The 24,436-nt window shown below is 44.5% G+C and overlaps 1 protein-coding gene across 1 annotated transcript in view; it reads right to left on the reverse strand.

The window, feature by feature from the left end:
• Positions 1-1,759: 1,759 nt before the first annotated feature.
• rspo1 (R-spondin 1) overlaps positions 1,760-24,436 on the reverse strand; it is a 263,230-nt gene continuing 240,553 nt past the window's right edge. The window contains exon 6 of the mRNA XM_055656042.1: positions 1,760-2,297. Within this exon, the coding sequence (XP_055512017.1) occupies positions 2,125-2,297 (173 nt within the window). The 3' untranslated portion in view covers positions 1,760-2,124. The remainder of the gene's footprint in view (positions 2,298-24,436) is intronic.

The raw sequence follows: 24,436 nt of genomic DNA on the forward strand, positions 1-24,436 counted from the left end.
AGATAAGCTGACAAACCTTCCTGAAATAACTGGTCAACGAGTAAATGGTGAGCACTGGGAAACTGAACAAAATATTCTCTGTTGTAGGAAGGAACTACAGATTGCTGGTTTAAACTGAAGATAGACACAAAATGCTGGATTAATTCAGCAGGACAGGCTGCATCTTTGGATAGAAGGGGAGGTCATTTAAGACTGAGGTGAGAAAAATCTTTTTCACCCAGTGAGTTGTGAATTTATGGAATTCCCTGCCACAGAGGGCAGTGGAGACCAAGTCACTGGATGGATTTAAGAGAGAGTTAGATAGAGCTCTAGGGGCTAGTGGAGTCAAGGGTTATGGGGAGAAGGCAGGCACGGGTTATTGATAGGGGACGATCAGCCATGATCACAATGAATGATGGTGCTGGCTTGAAGGGCCGAATGGCCTCCTCCTGCACCTATTTTCTATGTTTCTATGAGTGACGTTTGGGGTCGAGACCCTTCTTCAGACTGAATCAGGAGAGAGGGAGATACTGAGATAAGGAAAAGTAAGGTGTGAAAACAAGACTAAAGGAATGTAGATGAAGGAAAATGTAGAATAGATCATTGTTAGCTGGGAGAATGTAACAACAAAGCAAAGATAACATTTAAATGAGGGCAGTCAGACTAGTCAGAGAACTGGGAAGAGGGAGTGATTGAGAGAGAGGGAAGGCAAAGGTTACTTGAAAGGTCAATATTCACACCATGGGGTGTAAGCTGCCCAAGCTAAATATGAGGTGCTGTTCCTCCAACTTGCGATTGGCCTCACTCTGACAATTGAGGAGGCCCAGGACAGAAAGGTCAGTGTGGGAATGGGAGGGGGAGTTAAAGTGTTTGGCAACCGGGAGATCAGGTAGGTTTAGGCGGGTTGAGTGGAGGTGTGTCTTCACACACTTGACCACACTTTATCATAGAACTGTAATTTAAAAAGGGAAATAAAATAAGTAAATAATGGTGACAATGGCACTAGGTAATTGAGTGTTATATACAGCAAATGTTGCCATGTCAATATGAACAGTAAAAGTATATATCTGAAACAAAAAGCAGTTCATTTAAACTGTGAAATGTGAGATCTGAAAGTATCCTAAGATTTGGTGGATAGAAGAGAAGCAATGATCACAATTTGTTTACTAAACGTGAGATGCCTGTTCCCAACTGGGTGAGACCTCAGAGACCTGGTTGATTCCATTTTTGCCTATCATTGTATGGGCTGCATCAACTGCAGTGTTTTCTTTCCCACTAGGATGCTCCTGAGCATATTCATGGCCTCTCCTATTTCTCATCTATGTTCTGACCCTCAGGAACAATGTACAGTGGCAACTCAACCCAAAAACTGCAGTTTGCTGAAATGAATGGCTTGGAGGGCAGACAGGACTGAAACTGTTACACAATTGCTTCAGCTCAGAGCTCTGTGTCAGATGATTTTGTTTTGACAACTTTATAGTTATAAAAGTAATAGAGAGTCAAGCACCAGAGGCCACAGTCTCAGAACAGAAGGACGTACCTTTAGAAAAGAGATGAGGAGGAATTTATTTAGTCAGAGGGTGGTGAATGTGTGGAATTCATTGCCCAAGATGGATGTGAAGGCCAAATCAATTGATATTTTTAAGGCAGAGATTGATAGATTCTTGAGTAGTACTGGTATCTGGGGTTAGGGGGAGAAGGTGAGAGAATGGGGTTGAGAGGGAGAGATAGATCAGCCGTGATTGAATGACGGAGTAGACTTGATGGGCCGAATCAGAAATATCTGCACAATTCCAGAAGCCATTATGTCAAAGTCATTCCTTCCCTCCCTAGAACAGTCATCTCCGTTGGTTCTGCAGCAGGCCTGCTCTATAATATTCAGTCACTGTTTTCATGGAAGTTCCTAACAAAATCCTCTGGAAGATTGTGTCCACTGGACTATTTAATACCCATTTCATTCCATTTTCAGATATACACTGAATGGGGTTGCAATATTTAAGTCCTCAAAACGATAATGTCACTTCTTTTCAGTTACAGTTAGAGTAGCAAGAGGCTGTATTTATTTCTCACCGCAGCAGTGCTTCAGGTCTGAGAGCTGACTTATATGCATCAGCATTAAAGTGTCTGTGTTGAAAGTTAAGGCTGTTATTGACTGGTGCTGGGGGTCGTTTCAGGAAGTGCCTTTCCTTGTTGTCCTTTCTTCTTCTTACTGCCGGCCTTGCTCTCCTTCTTGCTGTGCCGACTACCGCCTTCTTTGTTCCTTTTGCCTTTCTTTCCGGGTTTCTGTTTGTCTTTTCTTCCATTTCCTTTTCCTCGTCCTGTTGCAGAAAGACACACTGTCATTATTACTTTGCAAAAAAAGCCTCCCACTGCTTTTAATCACACTGAGGAAGAGCAACTATCCTGATGGGTGGTGAGTGCTCTCACAAGATGGATAAATGTCAATGTTAAGGATACACAGGATTACACAAGGAAAGACAAAAACATTTTGTGAAATTTATCATTGAATATTTTGATCATAGTGTCATAGAGTGTGGAAACAGGTCGTTCAGCAGCGCTATACTTGTCCCACCTGCCCGCATTTGGTCCAAATCCCTCCAAACCTCACCTATCCATTTACCTGTCTAAATATTTCTAAACCTTTGCAATAGTCCCTGCCTCAACTACCTCCTCCAGCAGCGTGTTTCATACACCTACCATCCTTTACATGCAAAAGTTACCCCTCACCTTAAATCCATGTCAGCTGGTTCTCGATTCCCCTACTGTGCCAAGAGACTCTGTGTCTCTCATGATTTTGTACACTACTATAAGACTAAGGATGCGAAGAATTCATAGAAACATGGAAAGGTTTAGATGGTTATGGGCCAAATGATGGCCTATGTGGATGGCCATCTTGATCGGCGGGCAAGTTGAGCCAAAGGGCCGGTTACCATACTGTGTGACTCGATTTCAGGTATAGAATTTGAGCAGGAACATTGGGAGATGTGAGGGGGAAGAGCGGAATAGCTTGCACATCATATAAATGAGTTCCATTGAGTGATTGATTTTACGTGGTGCAATTGAATGAAGTTCAACACGTAGCTGTTCACTGTGAGGGCAGATTCACTGAGTGTGAGGAGGGATGTGAATGATGGCTCTATTCTAGGAGGAAATACAATATTCTCAGTCAGTGCTGATGGTGGAAGTGGGAGAGGATAGGGATCCATGGTCAAAATGACCAAAAATGCTGGAAAAATTAAACTTACAGGCTGGGGATCCATTAAAAATAGGAAATCTTAGTGCTAAGGAAATGTGAAGATGTAAAAAAATGGGGCTGGGGAAGAAGAAACAAAAAGTTTGCATTGTAGACAATGGAAAGCATGAAATATTAATTGGCATAAGGGTATGTTGGTTCAAAACAAAAGAGGGCAGTAATGGGACACAAATAGGCTGAGCAGTTAGAAGATGCCTCATTTGCTAAGTAAGTTACTACTGTAAGTTCTCAAATGTAGTTCGGACCATTTTCACTATATTGTGTATTCTGTACTAGAGGCAAGAACATAAAGTGATGAAGAATACCACACTAATAGACATTCTTATCACTTGTGAGAACATTTCCTTATCAGTAAAATTTCATATTTTAATGAAGGTTTAGATACTGTATCTTTCCCTCTCAATACCATTCTCCTGCCTTCACATTATGTTAAAATGTATTTTGTGTGTCTTGTTGCTTTTTATTGGCATGACTGTATGGCAAATCGAATTCCTCGTATGGTGCAAAACATACTTGGCTAATAGAGTAATGATTATGATTAGGATGATGATCTGCAATTCCTTCCTACATAGTACTGAGAATCCATATACTGAACTACCAATCCAAACCCTAAAAACTTTCAGCATCCATGTAACAAAGAAACACAGATACATCACTATTGTTTAAAAATGGGTGAACATCCACATGAGTCATTTTCCAAATTCACAGCACCTATTACCTTATTTAGTGACTGTTTCCCCCCTCTCCCACCCCACACACAGCAACATCTACACATGCTGATCTGCATCAGCCCCAAGAAACATGGGGTCTAATGTAACTGCACGCTAAAAAGAAGCAGCCAGCTGTCCGAGAGCAGGAACTGAGAGGTTTCATTTATTGTCATGGTGAGGGGAATAAATGTGGACTTTGAAATCAAGTGATAGGAGATCTTTGCCAGTAATACAGGGAGATGGTTCCTGGCACTTGATAAGAACGTTAAAAGGGGAACGCTGAATGCAGGAGAAATTCCTAGACATCTGTATAGCATCACAATGAAGCCCCCTGGGTCCTGCTTCACTATATATGCAAAGGTTCCCTCTTCAATATATATTCAGAGGTCCCTTTAAATAATTATGATCTGTACAACTTCTCAATTGCTGTTAGAACCATTATTGACAATGACAGAACCCCTCTGAGCCAACTACCATGAAGTTGTTTACACTATCCAGACCGCTTTCTGCATTAATCTTAACAGATGAAGAGTTTGGCTCAGTGTGGCTGATTTGATTCAGATTAACTTTTGTTCTTGGGTTTATATGTTTAACTCACAACACCAAATGACATTTTCAAGAATATCGCAGGATGTAAGGGCTTAACTAGAACATTGCTCATGAGCAACTAGCACGTAATGTTAAATTGAAAACCAATGTTATTTGGGAAATGTATTCTAGGACATGACACTTACTGGCAGCCAAGAATAAAGGCCTCCAGAAATGACACCCACTTATTAGCCCTCCCATGTGAATGTCATCAACATTACAACACTGTAAGAAACATAAGCAACCTAAACATTAACCAAACCGGGAAGGGGAGTAAATTGAGGGGAGATTTTGATGCCAATAGAACAATTGTAAACATTTATAGACTAGGAGGTCAATTAGATAGTTAACCTTTAAGTGAGAGGGAGTAATATTATACATTACACTATCTGTCATGTAATACACACATTATCTGTAATTGAGGAGAATTGGAGGCAATTATGTGTTGGAAGAATGAGATAATGTGTCAATTACCAAGACATAGCCACAGGAAAATCAGGATTAGAATTAAACATGGATAATTGTGATGAATTTAGACAAAAGCAAGGAGAATAAAGGGGACAAAATGTGTAGGAAAGATGCTGGTTTTAATTGAAGGTAGACACAAAATGCTGGGTAACTCAGTGGGACAGGCAGCATCACTTCTCTCCAGGGGGGAGGGGGGTCTGGGACAGTTGGGGGTGTGTGGGGTGGAGTTGTGTGGGGGTGTGAGCTGTGTGGGGGAGGGTGGTGTGGGGGACGGGGGTGTGTGAGGGAGGCGGGTGGTGTGGGATGCGCATTTGGGTGCATGGGAGGGAGGTGCAGGGCAGAGGGGTATGCAGGGAGGGGGGTTTGCGGGGGAGAGGGTGTATGTTGTGGGCGTGGGGGGGTTTCGGTGGCGGGGGATTTGTGGTCGCCGCAGAAGCAGCCCACACTCGCTCTCTCCGCACTTCTGTACACTACGCCTCACCCTGCTCTTGCTGCGCTCTCTGCTCACTGCTCACTCCGCTCATTCAGCTTTATTCTCCTCGCCATCGGCCATTGACAGCTGGTGCCACAAGAGGCGGTTATTACAATTTTTTAAAGCTTCATAACTTTGGTAATATTCCACCAATCGGAACACTTGCATTTGCAGCACAGGAGGTGGCAAAAAATCGTAGTGATATCGGGTACCGTTTTTGTGGAAATGCAAAAAGAACGCAAACTGGTAGAGGTCAAGGATAGATAGATAGCTAGCTAGATAGATAAATAGTCCACAAAAGCAGTACAATGGGTGTACATATAATGGATCAATTGTAATGCATGTGGTAAATGTTGAGGCATATACACCAATATTGATTCATGCAAGCAGAAAATGTTGCTGACTTGGGGGATTTGTCATTGATAAAGTAATTGGATGTTAAATGTATCAACAGTCTGAGTCCATTGATTATGTATAATCTATAATCATTCCCAGCTGCTCATTGAATGAATGAATGAATGATACTTTATTGTCACATATGACAAGTCACAGTAAGATTCTTTGTTTTGCATACTCAAGGTATGCAAAGAGTCGCCACATAAAGCACGCCAACAGAGTTCCAAAGTATCCCACACCACTAGTTGGGGTGAGTCAGTTTTATTCCTTTGAATTTCCTTGACAGCAATATAAATTCACAAAATTACCCATTTATAAAATTGATATATTCCATTAAATCCTGTAAACCTGTATCACTCCCAAGCATTCCATCTCCCCTCATTTTCTTGCTGATTTCAGAGTCAGGTACGTGAAATCTACTGAGATAGCGGATTCCTCTGTGTCACCGCCAAGCAAGAGTTAATTTAATCATAAAGTCATTGGTTATGTTTCTGATCTTACATTTGTTTCTGATCTTGCAGTGCAATGTCCAGTGATCGCGGATTTGCCATGACGAGCAATAATTAGGGTTTAGGTTGATTATTGTCAAATGTACCGAGGTACAGAGAAAAGATGTATTTTGCGTATTATCTAATCAGATGAGATATTCCATACATAAACACAATCAGGTCAAACTCAAGGACAATATATAGAGCAAAGAGGAACATACCCTGGAAGGTCATGTTTGACTAATCTTCTTTAATTTTTTGAAGAGGTTACTCGGGAAATTGATGAGGGTAAAGCAGTGGATGTTGTATATATGGACTTCAGTAAGGCCTTTGACAAGGTTCCTCATGGAAGGTTGGTTAAGAACGTTCAATTGTTGGATTTTAATGGTGGAGTAGCAAGATGGATTCAACAGTGGCTGAATGGGAGATGCCAGAGAGTAATGGTGGATGGCTGTCAGGTTGGAGTGACTAGTGGGATGCCACAGGGATCTGTGTTGGGTCCACTGTTGTCTGTCATGTACATCAATGATCTGGATGATGGTGTAGTAAATTGGATTAGTAAGTATGCAGATGATGTAATTGTTATATGGTTATATGGTACTAAGATATGTGGTGTTGTGGATAATGAAGTAGATTTTCAAAGTCTACAGAGAGATTTAGGCCATTTGGAAGAGTGGGCTGAAAGATGGCAGATGGAGTTTAATGCTGATAAGTGTGAGGTGCTGCATCTTGGCAGGACAAATCAAATAGGACGTACATGGTAAATGGTAGTGAATTGAGGAATGCAGTTGAACAGAGGGATCTAGGGATAACTGTGCACAGTTCCCTGAAGGTGGAATCTCATGTAGACAGGGTGGTAAAGAAAGCTTTTGGTGTGCTGGCTTTTATAAATCAGAGCATTGAGTATAGAAGCTGGGATGTAATGTTAAAATTGTACAAGGCATTGGTGAGGCCAATTCTGGAGTATGGTGTACAATTTTGGTCGCCTAATTATAGGAAGGATGTCAACAAAATAGAGAGAGAGTACAGAGGAGATTTACTAGAATGTTGCCTGGGTTTCAGCAATTAAGTTACAGAGAAAGGTTGAACAAGTTAGGTCTTTATTCTTTGGAGCGCAGAAGGTTAAGGGGGGACTTGATAGAGGTCTTTAAAATGATGAGAGGGATAGACAGAGTTGACGTGGATAAGCTTTTTCCACTGAGAGTAGGGAAGATTCAAACAAGAGGACATGACTTGAGAATTAAGGGACAGAAGTTTAGAGGTAACATGAGGGGGAACCTCTTTACTCAGAGAGTGGTAGCTGTGTGGAATGAGCTTCCAGTGGAGGTGGTGGAGGCAGGTTCGATTTTATCATTTAAAAATAAATTGGATAGGTATATGGACGGGAAAGGAATGGAGGGTTATGGTCTGAGTGCAGGTAGATGGGACTAGGGGAGAATAAGTGTTCGGCACGGACTAGAAGGGCCGAGATGGCCTGTTTCCGTGCTGTAATTGTTATATGTTATATGGTTATACCCAATACAAAATATAATTCTCATCAATGTAGCGCATCAGTTCTAGAGACAATGTCCAATGTCCGCAATGTGGTAGAGGTGAATTGGACAGAACACTAGATTATGGACGGACCGTTTAGAATCCTGATAACAGAGAGGAAGCTGGACCTTAGCATGGTGGAGAATGCATTCAAGTGTCTGTACCTTCTGCTGTACGGGATCATGGAGACGAAGGAATGATCAGTTAGGGATAAATCTTTAATTATGTTGGCTGCCTTCTGATTTAGTATGAAGTGTAGATGGAGTCAATGGTGGGAAGTCTGTTCTGTGTGATGGACTGGGCTACATGGACTGGGCTACATCTATAATGGAATCCGATGGGAAAGAAAGGTGAAGATTGGAATGAAATAATGGAGTTTGGCAGGAAGATGGGAACAGTGGGGGGTCGGTATAGGGGACCCAGTGGGAGGAGTGTGTGGGTGATGGGCAAATGGAGTTGATTGGGGTGGAGAAAGAAACTAGGTGATGGTTGGCAATGTGTGTGGGAGTATCTGGGTTGTTCAAAAGCTGAGTAGGCTGTTGGCCGAGGTGATTTTTTGTTTCATTTTGTGGCCCAAATTACGTATCTACCTGTATTTTTCACATATTGTGTAAACAAATATTATATAAATCATACCTGAAACTCGTCAGGAACAAAACCTGCACATATTTTTAAAATATGAGAAAACCTCCAATTTTCCATGTCCAAAGCACATTTGATACTGAGTCGGATGCCAATTGATCACTCACGCGCATTGTTTCAGGCTAGCTAAAGGTTCTTTGTTGTTCTGTGCAATACATGCCGTCGAAACTCATAGCAAGGTAAATGAATTTAGTGAGAAAAGCATTAAGAAGTCTGAAGAATGTGCAGCTAAGTAGATAGAAGAGTCACAAAAGCAAAGTCGCTGCTAAGGTGCTGCAACACAAAAAGGACAGTCAAGTTTGGAAACCAGTAAAACATTGTGAATCAACTGGAACTGAAAGGTAAGATCTAAAGTCTGAAAATGAAAATTAATTATGAAAATATTAATAATATTAATTATGAAAATTAATCTGTATGGACTTTAATTAATTTAATTTCAACCTCGTATAATGTGAAAAAATCAGATCTGGAGGCTGAAGTTGAGGACTTGAACCTTGTCTATCCTGAACAAATTAAGTTAAAAGTTGTCACTAATGCCAGCTTGTTGAAGTCAAACAAGTCTTTTTGAACATCAAATCTCGGAGCGGCCTGCGATCATTTACCGAGAAAAAGTGCTCCAACCGCGTGGCCTATGTACATAACATAGAGCCACTGTCTCTGGTAAGAAGCATCCGATTCGGGAACTCGTAGCCACAGAGTGTGTTTGAGTCATCTCCACGGGGAGGAGGCTGTACATAATGCTGTCTGTAGCGGTGACTGCGGAGGGTTCAAGGCCCCGACCACGGGAGCACAAAGGAGGAAGATTGACTGCAATTTATTGCCTTTCATCGCAGTGAGAAATGATCAGAAATGGTGGATGTTTATGTTGAAATCAATTGGTGCATGTGAACTTGAACTTGAACTAAATTATCTACGATAGTAACTTACAGTGCAAGTCTCATTAACATTAAGAAGAGGTTGACATTTTATGAATTGGTCCATACAGACTTAAGTACAATGAGATGTTTTCTTTCTGTAGCTATTCTGCAGCCTCTGCCCCTCCACTCTTCAGAGCCCCATGCACATTCCCACACAAAAGTATTTTGTGTGGACATGCACTGTAAATAATATCAAACATGAAAAGATGTAAAATACTCCCTGACACATTTTATCTTCGATCATTAGGAGGCAGCAGTGTATCCCGAATGCTATCGTCACTTCTGCAACATTACACGACCAAATTGAGCGATAGCAAGGTCTCGAAGGAAGAAAGGTAATGATAGAAACATAGAAACAAAGAAATTAGGTGCAGGAGTAGGTCATTCGGCCCTTCGAGCCTGCACCGCCATTCAATATGATCATGGCTGATCATCCAACTCAGTATCCCGTACCTGCCTTCTCTCCATACTCCCTGATCCCCTTAGCCACAAGGGCCACATCTAACTCCCTCTTAAATATAGCCAATGAACTGGCTTCAACTACCATTCTGTGGCTGAGAGTTCCAGAGATTCACCACTCTCTGTGTGAAAAAAGTTCTCATGATAGGACTCAAATAACATTTCTTAGTATTTATGGTCATATGATGTTAAGATATATTTGATGATGTTGATTTATTTTACTTTTCATTCCTTTTCTGTTTTCTTTTTCCTCTTTTAATTTAGTTCAACCCACAGATCCCCTAAGATGGCGCCTACCTGCGGCGCCATTTTGCGAACTGCAGAAAGAAAAATAGTTAAATACGCCATTTATGAACTCGCCTGCATCAGAAAATCCACTGGAATCAACGCCGTAAGTAGCGAGCTGCTAACGCATTTAAATGCATTAGCGCCACTGAGAACTCTCGATGTTAGTTCCCGATCAGAGGAGATTCCCCAATCTCTAGGAGGAGCGCAGGTACAGCAAGAACCTTACCTGTAAACACCGGGGAGGCTTTCATGGAGTCCGGAATCGAGGCCGTCGGGCAGGATCCCTCAGCAGCAATGGAGCTGGAGGTGCCGACTGTATGGGAATTCCCGATCTCAGGGGAATCCCCGACCTCGCGGAGACCCGCAAGTACTCTACCTTTAAATACCGAGGAGGGCTCCATGAAGTATGGAAACGTGGCCGCCGGGCAGGACTACAGGTCAGGCTGAAGCAGAGGGGACTTCGGCCCCTTCTCCCTACTATCCTACTGGCCAACGTACAGTCACTAGAAAATAAAGTGGAGGACTTAAGGGCAAGGCTACCTCATCAAAGGGAGCTGAGGGAATGCTCTATTTCACAGAGACATGGCTCACCCCCAGCTCCCCAGACTCAGCGGTCCAGCCTGAAGGGTTCTCCATCCACCGTATGGACCGTACACTGGCATCTGGGAAAGGGAGAGGAAAAGGGAGAGGTCTGCCTCATGGTCAACTCTACATGGTGCTCAGATGTGGCAGTCCTTTCCAACTCCTGCTCTCCCCACCGCGAACATCTGGCGGTGAAGTGCCGTCCCTTCTACCTTCCATGGGAATTCACCTCCATCATCCTGATCGCGGTCTACATCCCACCCCAGGCAGATGTCCATCTGGCACTGGAGGAGCTGCACGCCGTGGTCAACAAACACCGGTCATCTCACCCCGAGGCATTTACCACCATTGCTGGGGATTTCAAAAAAGCAAACCTCAATAAATCGCTCCCTAACTTCCATCACCATGTGTCCTGCTGCACCAGAGGACCAAACACCCTCGACCACTGCTACACCACCATTAAGGATGCCTATCGCTCTATCCCTTGCCATCACTTTGGTAAACCCGACCATACCACAGTGCTGCTTCTTCCTGCCTACAGGCAGCAATTAAAGAGCACCCCCCCAGAGGTGAGGACTGTTCAGAGCTGGTCCGGGGGGGGAGGGGGTGCTCTTTAATTGCTCCAGGACTGTTTGTAGTCTGTAGACTGGGCAATGTTCAGGGACTCGGCAACGGACCTGAACGAATACGCCACAGTCGTTACAGACTTCATAAAGAAACGTGTGGAGGACTGCATCCTAACAAAAACCTGCCAAGTGTTTCCCAATCAGAAGCCTTGGATGAACTATGAGATCCGCACTCTTCTGAAGTCCAGAAATCGGGCATTCATGTCTGATGATACGGTGGTCTACAAGAAGACAAGATAAGGCCATTATAAAGGCCAAAGGGGACTTCTGCTCCAAGCTGGAAGATGAGACAGATGTTCGGCAGCTGTGGCGGGGCCTGAATGCAATTGCCTTCGACTAGGCAAAAACAGGAGTTAGCTCGAATGTCGACGAAACATCACTCCCTGATGAGCTCAATTCGTTTTACGCACGCTTTGATAGGGAGAACACTGATGTGGCTTCTCGAGCCCCCATTCATTGTGATGGTATTTCGGTCATGGTCACTAAGGTCGACGTCAGAAAATCCAGAGGGGACTGCCCAGACCCTCGGCTTTGGCGGCGGCACAGCGCTGGAGCGTTATTGCGGAGCGGAGCGGGCGATGCCTTGCCCGGGTCGCCTCGCTGGAGCTCTGGAATGCTGAGACCACAAGTGAACATCCCGGAGCTGCGGGTCTGTGGAGCAGCCAGCTGCGGCGCTGACTTTAACATCAGGAGCCTGGGATCTCTCGGCGAGATCGCCAGTTGTGGAGCTGCATCCAGCGTGGCCTGTTGGCTTCGGAAGCCGCGGCCTCCAGTAAGGAAGCGGCCGTTCCAGGCACCCCGAGCCGCTGAGAGGGTTCTCCCGACACCGGAGCACCTTCACCTGGCGAAGAAGGGCCTGTAACATCGCCCCCCGTAGCGGCGACTGAGGAGGCCTCAATAGGCCCGACTATGAGTGGACAAGGGGATGGGACTGGACTTTGTGCCTTCCATCATAATGGGAACCATTGTGGGGGGATGTTTTTTATGTTTATTGTTAAATTCTTTAATGTTGTGTCTTATCTTTATCTGTGTGCTGCATGGCAAGATAAATTTCACTACACCAATTGGTGTATGTGACAATAAATGTCCTTTGTCCATTTTCAACCTCTCACTTCTGAGGTCTGAGGTTCCCACCTGCTTGGAGAGGGCATCAATTATACCAGTGTCCAAGACGAGCAAGGTGACGTGCCTCAATGACTATTGACCAGTGGCACTAACGTCTGTGGTGACGAACTGCTTTGAGAACAAATCAACTCCTACCTCGATAAAAGCCTGGACCCACTGCAGTTGGCTTACCGCCACAACAGATCAACGGTGGATGCAATCTCGCTGGCTCTCCACTCCGCTCTGGACCACTTGGTCAACAAAAACTCATATGTCAGGCTGTTATTCATTGACTACAGCGCAGCATTTAACACAATCATCCCCTCCAAGCTGGTTACCAAACTCGCAGAACTAGGTCTCTGAGCATCCCTTTGCAATTGGATCCTCGACTTCCTCATTCACAGACCACAGTCTGTCCGTATTGGTGGAAATTTGTCAGCCTCGATAACAATCAGCATGGGAGCACCTCAAGGCTGCGTGCTCAACCCCCTGCTGTACACATTCTATACTCATGATTGCGTAGCCGGTCATAGTACGAACTCCATCATCAAGTTCGCTGATGACACCACTGTTGTGGGACGTATCACTGATGGAGATGAGTCAGAGTATAGAAGTGAGATCGACCGTTTGACAAAATGGTGCCAGCACAATAACATTGCCCTCAACACCAGCAAAACCAAGGAACTGATTGTGGACTTTGGAAGGGGTAGGATGGGGACCCATAGTCACGTTTATATCAACAGGTGGATGGTGGAGAGGGTCAAGAGCTTCAAATTCCTGGGCGTGCACATCTCTGAAGATCTCTCCTGGTCCGAGAACACGGATATAATTATAAAGAAAGCACATCAGAGCCTCTACTTCCGGAGAAGATTACGAGAGTCGGTATGACAAGGAGGACTCTCTTGAACTTCTACAGGTGCACAGTAGAGAGCTTGCTGACCAGTTGCATCGTGGCTTGGTTCGGCAACGTGAGTGCCCAGGAGCGGAAAAGACTACAAAAAGTGGTAAACACTGCCCAGTCCATCATCGGCTCCCTACCATAGAGGGGATCTATCGCAGTCGCTGCCTCAAAATGGCTGCCAGCATCATCAAAGATCCACACCATCCTGGCCACTCACTCATCTCCCCGCTGCCTTCAGGTAGAAGGTACAGGAGCCTGAAATCTGCAAGATCCAGGTTCAGGAACAGCTTCTTCCCCACAGCCATCAGGCTATTAAACTCAACCCAAACAAAACTCTGATCATTAATAGCCCATTGCACTTTATCTGTTTATGTTTATATATATATTCATTGGTATATGGTCACACTGATCTGTTCTGCTATGTATTTATTTATGCCTACTATATTCTGTTGTGCTGAAGCAAAGCAAGAATTTCATTGTCCTATCTGGGACACATGACAATAAACTCTCTTGAATCTTGAATCTTGCCGAAAAGCCTAAAGCAGGTGAATCACCTCAAGAGGCAGTTCCTAATGGTGAAGCAGATGAGCCGGGCCCAAAAAGACTGCTTCGATCCATGACAAATGATGGTCAACAAACAGCAACTGTCGAGTACCAAATTTCCAGTCCAAAGGGACATGGGTGGAAAATTGTAGCTGGTGAATTGGACATCGACTGGGGCTGATCTGCCTCCAGCCCCAAGCACCTTGCTACAATTAACATACTGTTCATGCAAGAAAACAAACTGTGAGAAGTCAAGTACAGGGAAAGGAAGATGTTCATGTCAACAGCATGGTGTACCATGTACAGAATTATGTAAGTGTGTTGACTGCTGAAACTTGCTTACTACAAAAGATTTGGAATCTGATGAAGAATATTCAGATGAAGATTAGATGGAATGTAAACCAAAAGATTGGGAAAATAAATGATTATATAAGATCTTTTAATGTGGAGTGTTTTACTGTTTATTGTGTCGAATTATTTAAACATTGAGTGAATGACATGGTTATGGCATGCTGGTGAACAACTGTGTGTGTGTCTGTGTGTGTCTAAGTGTGTGTGTGTCTAAGGGTGTGTGTGTGTCTAAGTGTGTGCGTATCAGTGTGTGTGTCTGTGTCTAAGGATCATATAGGGCTGGTGACATTTAGGACATGTTGGGACCATATTGTTATTATCATGTACACATCATACACAAGTGTACATAATACACATGTTTGACAGGTACACACAGACAAATTACAGATACACAAACAGTGCAACACTTTTTGGATTATTTTAAGTTAAAGGTAATAGCCCTCATTTGCAAAGGCACCATGCAAGGGGTGTCTTTAACAGAAATACAGGCTCATTGAAACTTAAAATGAATACTCATCGAGTAAACATGAGAATATTTGATTCTTGGTCAAGATATGACATTTACATCAGAAATAAGACGTCAGGAATAAAGTGACTGGAAGATGCCTTACAGGTCTGTCCCCCAGCCTGGCACTGCCCCAGTTCCACTCTGCACACTGGCAGTCAGTGGGGTGCAGTAAACGGGGGGAACCCATAGGATCTGCCCTGACCCATTAATTAGGCGGGTTCAGGAGCCGGTCCTCTGCGGCAGTCTCATTCAAAATACACATTCACAATTATATTCATTATATTATTTTTATATAATATAATTATATATAATTATATATAACCTGTTATATTCATGTCATATATATATATATCTATATATACATATATATATATGGTATAATAATATATGGTTTAAATAGACCGCAGCACGGAATTAGGCTCCTCATGGAGTAATATGAGCATTGAACACTAGATGGCGCATACTTTTTCAATCTAATTTTCTAATTAGCTTAATTAATTAATGTGCAGCTTTTGGCACTGACGAGTTATGATTTCCTTCTCAATTATATTTGATCTAAATCTGTGCCAAGTTTCAAGTAGATTCCAGAGACATGGATCACGAAAATTAAATTCTAGACACATTTTCGATGCTCGGCCCATGGCCTAGAGGGAAAGGGACAGAGCAGGTTACCAGAAAGTGGAAAATTCCCTTCATGAGCTCCATGGCCTTCTCCCACAGCAAATCAGGATTATGTATGATTTTTATGAAGAATTAAACTTGCGCAAGATGTGCAAATGCACTTGTGGAGGGGGATTGAATCCAATTGTTTACCAGCAGAGTCCGTGACCGATTGCCCGAGAAAGTGAGAAATAAGATTGGAAATTCCACTGTCAGAATAATGTGATGACAGGGTTAAGTATAAACTTGCCTTCATGTGAGCCTTGATTCACGCATGGTGACTCACCCTGGTCCACACAACCAGCGCACGATGGAATGCCCACCACCTCTCCGCATGAGTGCAGCGCCAACATCTCAATCTCAAGATGTCTGGCGCCCATTCAAGTTCAAGTTTAAGTAAGTTTATTGTCATGTGTCCCTGATAGGACAATTAAATTGCTTTACTTCAGCACACAGAACATAGTAGGCATTTACTACAAAACAGATCAGTGTGTCCATACACCATCATATAAATATATACACACATGAATAATGCAAATAACAGATAATGGGTTATTAATAATCAGAATTTTGTCCGAGCCAGGTTTAATAGCCTGATGGTTGTGGGGAAGTAGCTAATCCTGAACCTGGTTTTTGCAGGCTTCAGGCTCATGTACCTTCTACCTGAAGGTAGCAGGGAGATGAGTGTGTGGCCAGGATGGTGTGGATCTTTGATGATACTGCCAGCCTTTTTGAGGCAGCGACTGCGATGAATCCCATCGATGGAAGGAAGGTCAGAGCCGATGATGGACTGGGCAGTGTTTACTACTTTTTGTGGCCTTTTTCCTCTCCAGGGCGCTCAAGTTGCCGAACCAAGCCATGATGCAACCGGTCAGTATGCTCTCTACTGTGCACCTGTATAAGTTAATGAGAGTCCTCCTTGACAAACTGACTCTCCGTAATCTTCTCGGTATGTAGAGGTGCTGATGAGCTTTCTTGATAATTGCATTAGTGTTCTCGGACCAGGAAAGATCTTCAGAGATGTGCACGCCCAGGAATTTGAAGTTCTTGACCCTTTCAACCATCGACCTGTTGATATAAACTGGGCTGTGGGTCCCCAACCCCTTCCTTCCAAAGTCCACAATCAGTTCCTTGGTGTCATATATATATATGGTGTTGAGGGCCAGGTTATTGCGCTGGCACCATATGGACAGTTGCTCGATCTCTCTTCTATATTCTGACTCATCCCCATCAGTGATATGTGGTGTCGTCAGCGAACTTGATGATGGAGTTTGCACTGTGACCGGCTACGCAGTCATGAGTATAGAGTGAGTATAGCAGGGGGCTGAGCACGCAGCCTTGAGGTGCTCCCATGCTGATTGTTTTCGAGGCTGACAAATTGCCACCAGTGCGAACAGACTGTGGTCTGTGAATGAGGAAGTCGAGGATCCAATTGCAGAGGGATGTGCAGAGACCAAGTTCTGTGAGTTTGGTAACCAGCTTGGAGGGGATGATTATGTTAAATGCCGAGCTGTAATCGATAAATAACAGAGATAATATGAGTTTTTGTTGTCCCAAGTGGTCCAGAGTGGAGTGGAGGGCCAGCGAGATCGCATCCACCATTGATCTGTTGTGGCGGTAAGTGAACTGCAGTAGGTCCAGGTTTTTGTCGAGGTAGGAGTTGATTTGGGCCATGATCAACCTCTCAAAGCACTTCATCACCACCGGCGTTAGTGCCACTGGTCGATAGTCATTGAGGCACGTCACCTTACTCTTCTTGGGCACTGGTGTAATTGATGCCCTTTTAAAGCAGGTGGGGACCTCAGACCTCAGAAGTGACAGGTTGAAAATGTCTGCACAGGTTTTTAGGACACGACCGGGTATACCATCAGGTCCAGGCGCTTTTGGGAGTTCACCCCACTGATGGATTTCCTGACGTCGGCCTCTGTGACTGAGACTGAAATACCATCACAGCGAATGGGGGTCAAAACTACTTGATTAACACCGCATGAACCACTCTAAACACTCACTGACACTCAGTGGCTTCACTACTAACGGCCAGCTATTTGCCCCGCTACTCCCACATCTGCTCCCTCCACCCAAGTACAAGAGCACCAGGTCCATGTGAGTACAACCACCAACAGCAAGATCCCCTGCAAAGTAAACGCTATCCTGATTAAATATCTCAACCAAAGATCTGTTGTGACGAAGACCTGGGTTCAATATGAGTGCTGGCTGAATGGAATTTGTACGTTCTCCACGTGACATGCATGAGTTTTCTCTAAGATCTCCAGTTTCCTCACACATCCAAAGACGTACAGGTTTGTAGATTAATTGGCTTGGTATAATTACAAATTGACCCTGGTGATAGTGTTCGTGTGCGGGGATCGCTGGGCCGAGGGGTCTGTTTCCGCACTGTATCTCTAAACGGAACTAAACTAAAAGTCCATGGGTGTGCATCACCATCACTTTTATAAGGGTATTGGGGAATGAGCAAGGCACTGCGCCCTTGCCAGTGACACCCAAATCCGAATGTGAATATAATTACCCGGTGGCGCCACAGTGGCTGCCTCGCCAACAGTCTGTTTCGTATCTTCCTTTGTTGGTTTTTGAGTATGTGTTAAATGTGTGATTTAGTGTTCTTTAGCTTGTTTTATGTGGGTAGTGGGGGTTGGGGGAAACATAGAAAATAGGTGCAGGAGGAGGCCATTCGGCCCTTTGAGCCAGCACCGCCATTCATTGTGATCATGGCTGATCATCCCCAATCAATAACCCGTGCCTGCCTTCTCCCCATATCCCTTGACTCCACTAGCCCCTGGAGCTCTATCTATCTCTCTCTTAAATCCATCCAGTGATTTGGCATCCATTGCCCTCTGTGGCAGGGAATTCCACAAATTCACAACTCTCTGGGTGAAAAAGTTTTTTCTCACCTCAGTCTTAAATGATCTCCCCTTTATTCTAAGACTGTGGCTCCTGGTTCTGGACTAGCCCAATATTGGGAACATTTTTCCTGCATCTAGCTTGTCCAGTCCTTTTATACGTTTCTATAAGGTTCCCCCTCATCGTTCTAAACTCCAGTGAATACAAGCGTAGTCTTTTCAATCTTTCCTCATATGACAGTCCCACTATCCCAGGGATCAATCTCGTAAACCTACACTGCACTGCCTCAATCACAAGGATGTCTTTCTTCAAATTAGGAGACCAAAACTGTACACAATACTCCAGATGTGGTCTTACCAGAGCCCTATACAACTGCAGAAGAACCTCTTTACTCCTATACTGAAATCCTCTTGTTATGAAGACCAACATTCCATTAGCTTTCTTCACTGCCTGCTGTACCTGTAAGCCAACTTTCAGTGACCGGTGTACAAGGACACCTAGGTCTCGCTGTACCTCCCCCTTACGTAACCTAACCCCATTGAGATAATAATCTGCCCCCTTGTTTATGCCACCAAAGTGGATAACCTCACATTTATCTATATTATGCTGCATCTGCCACTCATCTGCCCACTCACTCAACCTGTCCAGGTCACCCTGCAACCTCCTAACATCCTCTTCACAGTTCACAATGCCACCCAGCTGTGTGTCATCCGCAAACTTGCTAGTGTTGCTCCTAATTCCCTCTTCCAAATCATTAATATATATGGTTTAATAGTTGCGGCCCCAACACTGAACCTTGCGGCACTCCACTCGCCACTGCCCGCCATTCTGAAAAGGACCCATTCACTCCTACTCTTTGCTTCCGGTCTGCCAACCAATATTCTATCCATGTCAACACCCTACCCCAATACCATGCGCTCTAATTTTAGTCACTAGTCTCACGTGTGGGACCTTATCAAAGGCTTTCTGAAAGTCTAGATACACTACATCCACTGGCTCCCCTTAATCCATTTTACTTGTCATATTCTCAAAAAATTCCAGAAGATTAGTCAAGCATGATTTCCCTTTCATAAACCCATGCTGACTTGGACTAACCCATTTACTTCGACGGAGATGTAATTTTTTTCTGTATCATCGTAACTCCGTCCGCACTGACTGGGAATTTGACCTCGGAGCCTGCGGTCTTTAACATCGTGGAGCTTGCTATCCCCGGTTAGGGACCGACTTCGGGAGCACCAAGCCACAGGAGCTTCAACCGCCTCAACGCGAGAGCTTCAATCGCCCCGACGCGGCAGCTTTGATTGCCGGCTGCAGGAGCTTTGACTGCCCCGACCGCAGGAGAATAAAGAGGGAAGAAGATTAGACTTTATTGTCTTCCATCACAGTGAGGAATGTGGGGAATCCGCTGTGGTGGATGTTTATGTTAGCTTTTATGTAGTTGTGTGTCTTGTTGCTTTTTTAAGTATGGCTGTATGGTAAATCGAGTTTCACTGTACACTAATAAGCGAGTTCGGTATTTTGACTGCACATGCACAGGTCATGGGTCGCTCGGGATAAACACTCTCGGCGGCCGTGCCATTGCATGGGTGCAGACCTGCGTCTCGCCTCTAACCAGTCGATGCTCTCTGATGCATTCTGAGCCTTATTTTGGAGCATTTTTGCACCAGATTTATGACCAATATTTCAGGTATCTTTTTCATACAAAGGGTGGTGGGTGTATGGAACAAGCTGCCAGAGGAGATGGTTAAGGCTGAGACTATCCTAATGTTTAAGAGACATTTGGACACGTACATGGATAGGACAGGTTTAACATGGATAGGACAGGTCATTGGTCAACTGACGATTGTGCAAAGAGTGGGGGGGCTTTTCTCTTGTAGCTGATAATTTCTTCCAAATTGAAGAAGAGTCACTAGCTGAGAACTTGCTCCTCAACTTCTCAGAGTACCTTTCCTTGGCAGCTCTGATTCCTCTTCTCAGCTCTTTATCGATTAGGCTATCTTTTAACCCTTTAACGATTAGGCTATCGGCTTGATGCATATTTGCCCCCACATCCCCCCCCCCCCCCTTGTGCTCGAAATGGAAATGTTACATCTGTATATAATGATCCCATTAAAATGTATTTTATAAATTTCCAATATTTTATACTAAGTTTATTAAAATTGGTTAAGTGCTTTTGTTATAAGATGGGAGGGGTAGAGCCGCAAATATGTCGTAATTTGAACATGGGAATTCTCTATAACTTAGCTTTAAGGGGGGATACTGTACAGAGCTGATTTTGGCACCAAAATGCACGCAATTCATTACACAAAAAAGTCAGAAAATCGAGTCAGAAAATCCTGTGTCAAAATCTTTTAGTTTTTGACCATAAAGAATCACAAATAGCTCTGAATAAAATTGGTGATAATGTTATCCCTCTCCTAACCTAGGAGATCTTCCAACTCCATCTTCTCCCTAACTTCCTCAGCAGCAACATCATCAATGGACTGCTGCATTACTGCAGACATATCCATGATGACCCTGAAAACATGCAGATTTTTGTAATATTCAAATTATATTAAAAATATGATGCAAAAAGAAAGTCACAAATTATGGAATTCATATTTTTCAGTATTGTTATCAAGGAAAAGAAAGCAGTTCCAATTCAGATGGAGGAGAAAATATAATAGCTCTAAAACCTACCTTAATTTTGCAATCTCACTAAAGATAATCCCCCATTTCCCTCTCCCCTCCACCTCTCTTTCCCTTTCCATCTCTCTCTTCCCTCCCCTCCTTCCTTTCTCTCTCTCTCTCCTCCCTCTCTCACATTCTCCCCCTCTTTCTCCCGTTGGAGAGCACGCGGCGGGAGGGGGGTGGAGAGGCGAGGGTCCGCGGCGGGGGGGGGGGGGGGGTGTTGGGAAAAAAGGAGTGAGGCCGCGGGGTGGCGAGGGCCCAGCAGGGTGGTGTCATTGGCCCGGCGGGGGGGGGAGGCGAAGGCCCGGCCGGAGCGGCATCTGGTGTTGAGGTTATGGCCGCTGCCAGTCGACCCCGCTCCTGCCTGGCGACGGGAGAATGGCTGACCAACCACAAGGCTCTGACGCCGTGGATGGAGGTGATGGACCGTGCGGGCAGTCAACGTAGCCCTCCCCCCCCACCCCGCCCCCATCCGAAGAAACGGGCGGGGTTAGACCCTTCCCAAGTAGTTTGCCACCCGGGATAAATAACAGATTCCCCCTCCCACAACGGAATATTTCACTACCTACCCAGAGTAGACACGAGGCATCGAGGCGATCTCTGATTGTGTGGAGTTCAAATGGCGATCTGATCCCGCCCAGGCCCACTGCACACGCGCGGAGAGACAACGTTATTTTGCGTTGTTACTGCGTCACCGGCCTCCCCCAACTGCGCAGGCGGGGATGGTTGCAATTCCTCCCCCACAAAATCATCCAGTGGGCCAGAACCAGAATTTCGGGAAATTTCCGTCAGTGGAAACGCTGATTGCGCTCCACATTTTTTTTCCCCTCGGGATTTTTTCTTACTCTGTGAAAAAAAGGGGGGTGCGACCGCACCCAACGCAACCCCCCTTTGGACAGCCATGGACCTCGCTTACTGGTAGAGTAACAATAAACTGACCTTTGAACCTTTGAATTAAAAGTTTCCTTCTTCATACTGAAGATTTAGTAAATACATTGTGGACATACTCACTGAACATGGGGGCTATCTTAAGGATCAATTAACCATCCCCTCCACCGTCCGTCCCTTCTATTTGTCTGCAAGCACTCAAAGAATTTCCCATTAATGTTCATAAAAATCTTACGTTATCCTGATTTGCTGTGGGAAGAGGCCATGGAGCTGATGAAGAGAATTTTCATAATTTCAGGTAACCTGCTCCCCTCTGTACCTTTCTCTTTGCTCATGAACATTCCTCTCCCACTGGTTCATTGTCCCCATCTGCCCGCCAAACCTCCCTTACTTGGTAGCACCTGTCTTCTCCATCAGATTCAGTTATCGATGTAGCCCAGTCTATCACACACACCACACTTCCCACCATTGACTCCACCGACACGTCAGGTTGCATTGGGAAGGCAGCCAACATAATTACACAAGATTCTTTCCCTCTGCAATAAGCCTTATGAATGGTTCATCCATACATTAGGGCTACAGTTCGATTCACCTTTACCATGTGGCAGACATTGGCCGTTGTCTGTGGAACTGATGCACTACAATGCTGACAACTGCAGCATGTTCTGCATTCTGAATGTTATTATGATGCAAACAAGATATGGTTACCCTTTCTCTTTATTTGACCTAAGTAATTATCATAAGAATTGTAACCTTTTAGAATGACCTGGAGTGACAGGCCATCTACTCTCCGAACGAGTGCTCTTGCACTCGTGTACAGCGCTGCTGAGTATGCTGCCCCAGCATGGTGCAGCAGCGCTCATACTAGCTAGCTAGACGCCATCCTCAACGACACCATGCGGATCATCACCGGCTGCCTACATCCTACTCTGACAGATCTTCTGCCGGTACTCGCACGTATCGCACCAGCCAAGCTTCACAGAGAGTATTTCACCCACAGGCCGGTGTGCAAGGTCCCATTGGACGCCAAACATCCTATGCACCACCTTGCCCAGGACTCACAGCAACTGGGACCTCAATGCCTGTCATCTCGTCGCCCCTTCTTCCGTCACGTAGCGACCCTCCAGTTTCAACACACTAGGAGCATGGAGAACCAGCTGGGAACAGACTTCGCGACCTCCACAATTCACTGTTGCACCGAACACCACAGCCCAACCCATCTCGGACCTGCCCTGCAAAGAGTGGGTCACCCTGAACCGGCTCCGTACAGGGGTCGGCCGGTTCAACGCTGGTTCAATGCATCGCTGGGGGCTGCGTTCATCAGCAGCCTGCATGTGTGGAGCGGACCAGCAAACAGCGCAACACGTCATTTTTGACTGCGCTGTCCTCCGTCCCCCTGGTGGAGGGGTAGACCTCACGGCCCTCGACAACAGCACATTGAACAGGCAGAACAGCACCATAACCTCTGCTGCCTCAAACGTAAGAAGAAGACGAATGACCCCATTCTCTCGGGTTTATTTAAAATATTTTCTCTGATTTTCAATGTTAAATTGGTGATTGGGACAGTGCCCAATAGTTTTTGAGATGAAATACCCCACTGAATGATAATGTCCTTCCTCTGATTTTCAATTAATTAAAAAAACTTTATCAAAAAGTAAGAAACATAACGCTGAAATAATTTGGTTAATTTCAAGTTTTGTCTATTGATAGTGATATTTTGCAGTTGTCGAAATGGTGACATTTTGACATACAGTCATGCAGTGTGAAAACAGGCCCTTCGGCCCAACTTGCCCACAGTGGCAAACATGTACACTGTTGGCAACACTACACTAGTCCCACCAGCCTGCATTTGGTCCATATCCCTCTAAACCTGTCCTATACATGTACCTGTCTAATTGTTTTTTAAATGTCTGGATAGTCCCCGCTTCAACTACCTCCTCTGGCAGCTTGTTCCATACACCCACCACCCTGTGTTTGAAAAAGTTACCCCTCAGATTCCTATTAAATGTTTCCCCTTTACCTGATAAATGAATGAAACATGCTTAATATTTCAAGTTTGTGAATGCAGTCAAGTAGAAGATGAAAGGTTAATAGTTCGTCTGATGTCATTACTGTGAGGTTGAATAGAAGCTGTATATGTATAGTTTGATTGGAACCGCATGGTTATTACTTGAAAGTTATATTGAGTTTAATATTATCAGTAAAAATTGACAAATGCTTTCTCTCTGAAATGATCCTGATTATTTATTTTACCCCTATGATGCTGCCTTAGTACATTTGCTTTGACTGCAAAAATACCTGTTCAAAATGAATATCTAGCATTTTTCTGAAAATGGTTTGTTTAAAGAGATTGTGGAAATTTCTTCACCAAGGCACAGAAGGTCAGTGAGAAACGTCTATGAGAACATTATCTCAACTTTATGGCATCATTAAATTGAACGTGAATCTTATCTTATTTGGTCAAATTGAATTTTTGTAGCTTTCACTAATGGGTTACAGTATGTAAACTGCAAGGAAATATCCTGGTACCACGGGGATAAACCTAACAGGG

Source organism: Leucoraja erinacea, chromosome 26 (assembly GCF_028641065.1).
Source record: "Leucoraja erinacea ecotype New England chromosome 26, Leri_hhj_1, whole genome shotgun sequence".
Taxonomy (NCBI): domain Eukaryota; kingdom Metazoa; phylum Chordata; class Chondrichthyes; order Rajiformes; family Rajidae; genus Leucoraja; species Leucoraja erinaceus.